The sequence below is a fragment of the Orycteropus afer genome, unplaced genomic scaffold (assembly GCF_000298275.1).
Source record: "Orycteropus afer afer isolate SDZICR_OR568_19922 unplaced genomic scaffold, OryAfe1.0 scaffold00032, whole genome shotgun sequence".
NCBI classification, from domain to species: domain Eukaryota; kingdom Metazoa; phylum Chordata; class Mammalia; order Tubulidentata; family Orycteropodidae; genus Orycteropus; species Orycteropus afer.
In genome coordinates, this window is record NW_006921619.1 from 4,875,975 (window position 1) to 4,883,491 (window position 7,517).

General features: G+C 41.9%; 1 protein-coding gene across 1 annotated transcript in view; it reads right to left on the minus strand.

Moving 5' to 3' along the window:
* MCF2L2 (MCF.2 cell line derived transforming sequence-like 2) overlaps positions 1-7,517 on the minus strand; it is a 334,093-nt gene that overhangs the window by 20,749 nt on the left and 305,827 nt on the right. The window contains exons 26-27 of the mRNA XM_007936022.1: positions 3,936-3,969; positions 2,388-2,485 (exon numbers count right to left, since the gene is read on the minus strand). Of these exons, the coding sequence (XP_007934213.1) occupies positions 2,388-2,485; positions 3,936-3,969 (132 nt within the window). The remainder of the gene's footprint in view (positions 1-2,387; positions 2,486-3,935; positions 3,970-7,517) is intronic.

The following is a 7,517-nucleotide window of genomic DNA, read 5'->3' on the forward strand; positions in this document are numbered from 1 at the left end:
TTATACACACACCACCTGTCTCCTTTCCTTTGTCAGCCTCTCATATGTCCTTGCTGACCCTGGCAAAAAGAGCCTGTTCTTGGGTCCTGTTTTCATTCAGGTTTTTCCACTAGTTGGTGTCTAATCCACTTCTGTATAGTTCCTTTCAAAGCTCAGGGTTCCAGGATTATCTTCTGTATTTCTGTCAATTGTTTTTTCTTTTCTTTGTTGAGGAGGGTCTGTGTTGCTTGTTTTAATTTTCTTAAGCTTCACCTTGAACTTGCATATGAGCAATTGATAGTCTGTTCCACAATCTGCTCCTGGCCTTATTCTGACTGATGATATTGAGCTTCTATATTTTATCTTTCCAAAGATATAATCAATTTGATTCCTGTGTATTCTATCTGTCAAGGTCCACATGTATAGTCACTGTTTGTGCTTTTGAAAAAAGGTATTGGCAATAAATAAATTATTGGTCTTGCAAAATTCTGTCATGTGATCTCCAGGTCATTTCCATCAAAGCCATATTTTGCAACTACTGATATTCTTCTTTGTTTCCAATTTTGCATTCCAATCACTAGTAATTATCAGTAAATCTTGATTGCATGTTTAGTCAATTTTAGACTGCAGAAGTTGGTAAAAATCTCCAATTTCTTCACCTTTGGTGGCACCAATTTGAATAATAGTCGTATTAACTGGTCTCCCTTGTAGATATTATCCTATCACTGACTGTATCATACTTTAGAATAAATCTTGAAGTGTTCTTGTTGATGATGAATGCATTATCATTCCTTTTCAATTTGTCATTCCCAGCATAGTAAGACCGTGTGACTGTCCCATTCAAAATGGCCCATACCAGACTATTTCAGCTCACTAATGCTTTGGATATTGATCTTCATGGGTTCCATTTCATATTTGACAACTTCCAGGTTTGCTAGTTTCATACTTCATACATTCCATGTTTCAATTTTTAATGGATATTTGAAGGTGTTTTTTGTTTGTTTGTTTGTTTGTTTTCATTTTGAGTTGTGCCACATCAGCAAATGAAGATGCCAAAAGGTTTATTCCATTCTTGTCATTAAGGCTGCCTCCACTTTGAGGAGGCAGCTTGTGGTGGTTATGTTTGTGTGTCAACATGGCTGGGCCTGGCCGAGTGGCTGAGGCAGCTGGTGGTAGTTATTCCCCATGATGAGACTAGTGAGATCTACCACAAGCAGCTAGGTAGCTGCTTTGGGTATGTGGTTTGCTTCCCATATATAAGAAGCAGCTTTGGGAATGGTCTCTAGCTTATGGCACCTTCAACACTGCATGCAGCTGTGTCATTGTTCAGCAGCCTGCCATGATCTGCGGACCTGGGGTCTTACAATGGACTTGAATTAATAGCCTGCCATGTGGTTTGGTAACGTCGGGACTTTTTATTTGTCAACCTTGGGCCTGGAAGCCTCAGCAGCTAACAGCTGTCTGAGTGAAGAAAAGCCTCTAGCTTCAGTTGGCCGGGAGCTGGAGGCAGAGTTGAAGCCCAAGGCTGAGGGGCTTTCACCCAGCCCCTAGAGCTTGGCACTTTGAACTTGGACTTAAAGCCTCCAAACTGTAAGAGAATAAACTCCTGTTTGTTAAGGCCATCCCATTTGTGGTATATTCCTGTTAGAGTGGCACTAGGTAACTAGAACACAGCTCTTCCCCAGTCATATTTTGAGTGACTTTCATCTTGAAGGGCTCATCTCCCTGCACTATATCTGACAATGTTTCACTGCTATTCATAAAGTTTTCAGTGGCTAATTTTTTTTCAAAAGTGGACCACTCTTCCTTCTTCCTAGTCTGTCTTAGTCTGAAAGCTCTGCTGAAACTCGTCCACCATGGGTGACCTGCTTGTATTTCAAATATCAGTGGCATAGCTTCCAGCATCACAGCAACATGCAAGCTATCACGGTATGATGAACTTGACAGACAAGTGGTGGCCTGTAAAGATTACTGACTAGGAAACCTTATGAGGTAGTTCTACACTGCCACACGGGGTCGCTAAGAGTGGAAAACAACTCAGCTAACAACAATCCAAAACCAAAACCCACTGCCATTGAGTCAATTCTGACTCACAGTACCCTATAGCACAGAGTAGAACTGCCCCAAAGGGTTTCCAAGGCTGTAAATCTGTAAGGAAGCACAATGCCTCATCTTTCTTGCACAGAGCAGCTGGTGGGTTCAAACCACCAACCTTCTCATTAGCAGCCAAGCATGTAACTACTGAGCCACCAGGGTTCCTTCTAACAACAACAGTTGTTATACATCCTTTGCTCTTTCTCCCACCCATAACTAAGGAAGGGCTAAGCCTCATGTGATGTCTTTCTCAGTTTCTAAGCAGCAGGTATCACTCCACTGCTCCCATGCTTCACTCTCCCAATGGTTCCTACCTTTAATCCCACAGGTGCTGAGGACTGGATCCTCCTTGCTGCCAGTAGCTCTTTCTGGATCTTCAATCCAAGGTACAAATTCCTCTCCGCTGTCTTTGCTTTAGAAGAACATAATGAACATTGTGTCACTGGAAAGAATGGCACCTGCATTCCTCCCTACCAGGTTATCTCTGGGACCTGCTCCAAGGGTCTGCTTCATCCTCCTCCTTGCCTTCAGTCTAAGATTACGTCAGGCTCTGCAGAGTCAGAGGCATGCAACAGGTAGTGTTTAAGGGTCATCACTTACTGGATTAAACAGTTAACTTCTACTGGCTGCAAATCTTAACATGGGAGAGATGAGGAAGAGGAGGAATCCACTTTTATCCTTTCACTTCTGAAGATGCTTTCACTGGCTCAGTGAAAGCTCCTTCCTTCCATCTTTCCTAGCCTGAGATTCCAACTTTATACTCACTCTTTTGGGTTGGATTAATTCAATGAATAAACACTGTGCTAGGCATCGGAGGTCCAAAGATGACTAAGTTGTGCCTGACGTTAAACTTCATCACCTCTGGCTTTGCTTGCTGAGTAGTTTGCTAGCCTGATTTGATTATTCAATGAGTTCTTTCATTTGTTTACTCACTAAACATTCACTGAGCATCTGTTTAAGTGCCAGGTACTATATGAGGCCTGAGGGAAGCTAAATTGAATAAGGCAACCTCCACACCTAGTGGAAGTCAGAGTCTAGTAGTGAGAAAATCTTAAACACATCACATAATTATAATACAGCATATTAAATGCTACAATACACATATTCCATATAAGTGTAGGTTCAGAGAGGAACAAGAGAGATTCAGCTGTCTTCCAGAGCCTCACACCTCTTCCCACCTCTATTATCTCTTTGAGTGACAGCCTTGGGTGGCTCCATTAGAATTAGGCCAAATAAGCCTAGAAAAATGAACCAGACTCCTTTACATGAACTGGGTCTCAGTCTATGGGTTCAGTCAACAAACATTTATCAGTGCCTCTTGAGTGTCTTGGGCAGGGAGAGGAATGAAGGAAGGAGAAAGTCTATAAGTGGGCAGGAATCGATTGAGTAAGGAGCTCCTATGAGGACTTAACCTGGAAAGAGGTGTGAGTGTATCTTCATCTGAGACAAGAAGGAATGAAGGGAGGAAGAGGGATGATCTGAGGGAAAGTGAGGAAGCCAAACGAGTTAGCATGAAAGGGTCCACTTGCCTATTCAGCAAAGTAGGCAGGGAAATCTCATGAAAACAGGAGTAATTGGAGGTCCTCAGATGAAAACTCAAGAAAACAGACAGAAGCCAGGGCAATTAGGGAAGTTTCAAAATGCCATGTCTGACCTCACCTGGCAATACAGCAGGCAGCACTAGAAAACATTGCCTAGGCTGGTAGTGGGGAGAGGGAACTGATATTTTTTCAAAAACTGGAAATCCCTTCTAATAAGCTGAGTATTTAAAAAAATCAATAAAAGCAATCACGTAGAATCAACGTGAACAATCCGTAGCAGTTGGCACTTTAAAAAGCGAAAGAAAAAAAATCAGTACTAACCTAGTACTTGCTTCAAATTGTAGATTCCCTTGGCCTGAAAACAAAAACAAAACAAACCATTTTCACTCTCAAATTTAAGCCACTTTGAATTGATTTTACATACTGATTTTACACACATATGTATATAGGGACCAGCACCATACACCACCCACTGCCATCAAGTTCATTCCAACTCATGGTGACCCTACAGGACAGAGTAGAACCTCCCCATAGGGTTTCTAAGGCTGTAAATCTTTACAGAAGCAGACTGCCTTGTCCTCCCATGGAGCAGCTGTTGGGTTCAAACTGCTGACCTTTTGGTTAGCAGGCCAATGCTTTAACCACAGTGCCACCAGGGCTCCTACACATAGGGATAATACTGCAAAAACAAATGAAAATATGTATATCTTGGTCTTATTTTCCTAGGGACTCAGAAAAAGTTCACTATTCCCTGGCTCACTTGGTCCTGGCATCCTCTCCTACTTCTCTGGCCTATCTTGCTGAGTTCCCAGCATGCTTTGCTCCTGAGTCTATCCAAGTTTTGACAGTAGCTTCATTAACAGTAAAGAAAGGAATAAACAATGTGTCTATTAGGTGTTCTTTTTTTTTTTTTTTTTTTCCATCTCAGCCCAAACCTTATAACTAGGTGAGGGAAAAACTATGATCCCTCAAACAATGATAAGAATCACATTCTTGGGAAACAACCTATATGCCTATCAACAGAAGAATGGATAACCAAACTATAGTACATACACACAATGGAATACTATGCAACCTTAATGAATAGAACCTGCAAAACACCGCATAACATGGATGAACTTGAAGGGCATTATGCTGAGTGAAATAAGTCACTCACAGAAGGACAAATATTATACTAGTCCATTATTGTAAAAAAGGCAAGGAAAGGTTTATGTATGGAAGGAAATTTTCTTTTTGGTTACCAGAGGTGGGAGGGGAGTGGAGAGAACACTGCTAGATAGGTTGGGACAAGTACTGATTTGGCTGAAGAGAAGGGCAATGTACCAAATGTGAGTGATCAACACAGTGGCACTGAGGAAGAGGAAGATGTAGAGAGGTTCATAGGAGGTACAGACAACAAAGATGAACCATTTTGCATATACAATACTGTGTCATTAATAATGGCAAAAATTGATCTACAGGTGGACAGATGGGTGGACAGGCTGAATGATTAGGTATGTCTATGCAGGGGGTAGTATGCTCATGACCATGTACAGGGTTGGCAGACAGTGTTTGAACAAGTGTATTTGTATGTTGTGTAATAATTTCTAGGTATATAGTAGAGCTGACAAGGGACAAGTTTGTAGTCACTTCTTGGGCACAGCCAGCTACCCAGAGGGAGTGAGTAGTTGGACCTGTGGGCTCAGCACCATGGTCACAGGGGACATCAAGCTCTATTGGCATACCATGCTACACAGAAACATTGTTCCACATCCTACTTTGGCAAGTAGTGACTGGGATCTTAAAAGCTTGCAAGTGGCCATCTAGATGTAATGATGGGTCTCCCCTCATCCAGAGCAAAGAAGAATGAAGAAAACCAGAGACACATGGAAACAATTAGTCCAAGGGGCTGTTGTTGTTAGTTGCTGTTGAGTCATCTCCGACTCATAGTGACCCATGCACAGCAGAATGAAACACTGCCGGATCCCGCACCAGCTCCATGATCCCTGTTGTACTTGAGCCCATCATTGCAGCCACTGTGTCAATGCATCTCATTGAAGGCCTCCCCCTCTTTTGTCGACCCTCCACCCTACCAAGCATGACGAAGTCTGGCCATTCTAGCTTCCAAGGAGCATTTCGGGTGCACTTCCTCCAGGACAGATCTGTTAGTTCTTTTAGCAGTCCATGGTACTTTCAGAATTCTTCGCCAGCACCACAACTCAAAAGCATCAACTCTTCTTTGGTCTTCCTTATTCATTGTCCAGCTCTCACATGCATACGAGATGATTGGAAATATTATGGCTTGTGTCAGGTGCACCTTAGTCCCCAAGGAGACTTTCTTGCTCCTCAGCACTTGAAACAGTTCTTTTGTGGTTGACTTTTCCAAAGCTACATGTCTTCTACATGTCCTGACTGCTGCTTCCATTGGCATCGATTGTAGAACCAAGCAACGTGAATTCTTTGACAACCTCAATCTTTGTGATGCTCTTCATTGGTCCAGTTATGAGGATTTTTGTTTTCTTTATATTGAGACGTCATCCATGCTGCATACTGTATTCTTCAGCCTTCATCAGTAAGTGCCTCAAGTCATCCGCACTTTCAGCAAGCAAAATTGTATCGTCTGCGTATCTCAGGTTGTTAATGATTCTTCCTCCAATCCTGATGCCACAGTTTTCTTCATATAGTCCAGCTTCTTGGATTATTTGCTCAGCATATAGATTGAATAAGTGTGGGGAAAGGATACAACCCTGACACACTCCCTTCTTGATTTTAAACCATGTAGTGTCTGCTTGTTCCATTCTAACGACAGCCTCCTGGTCAAGGTACAGGTTCCTCATGAGCACAATCAAGTGGTCAGGAATTCCCATTCTTCTCAATGTTATCCATAATCTGTCATGATCCACACAATCAAGTGACTTTGCATAGTCAATAAAACACAAGTAAGCATCTTTCTGGTATTCTTTGCCTTGAACCAAGATCCATCTGACAACAGCTATGATATCCATTTTTCCATGTCCTCTTCTGGATCCAACTTGCACCTCTGGAAGTTCTCTGTCAATATACTGCTGGAACCGTTTTTAAGTTATCTTGAGTAAGATCTTACTTGCGTGTGATATTAATGATATTGTTCAATAATTTCCACATTCTGTGGGATCACCTTTCTTTGGAATGGGTACAAATATGGATCTCTTCCAGTCAGGGGCCAGGTGGCTGTCTTCCAAATCTCTTGGCATAAATGAGTGAGTGCCTCCAATGGGGCATACGTTTGTTGAAATATATCCATGGGTATTTCATCAATTCCCAGAGCCTTGTTCTTCGCCAGTTCTTTCATTGCAGCTTTGCCTTTTTCCTTCAGTATCATTGGTTCTAGATCATATGCCACTTCCTGAAATGGATGAAGATCAACCAGTTCTTTCTGGTACAGTGATTCTGTGTATTCCTGCCATCTTGTCTTGATGTTTCCTGCATCATTCAATATTTTGCCCATAGAATCTCTCAATATTGCAACTTGAGGCTTAAATCTTTTCTTCAATTCTTTCAGCTTCAGAAATGCTGAGTGTGTTCTTCCCTTTTGGTTTTCAAACTCCAAGTCTTCGCACATTTCATTATAGTAATTGGTTTTGCCGGCTTGAGCTGCTCTTTGAAATCTTCTGTTCAGCTCTTTTATCTTGTCATTAGTGGCTTTAGCTACTCTCCGCTCAAGGGCAAGTTTCAGAGTCTCTTCTGTCATCCATTTTGGTCTTCTCTTTTCTTCTCATTTTGCTAGTGATCTTTTGCTTTCTTCATGGATAATGTTCTTGATATCCTCCCACAATTCTGGTTTTCGGTCATTGATGTTCAATGCATCAAATCTATTCTTTAGATGATCTCTAAATTCAGGAGGGATATATTCAAGACCATATTTTGGCTCTCTTGGACTTGTTT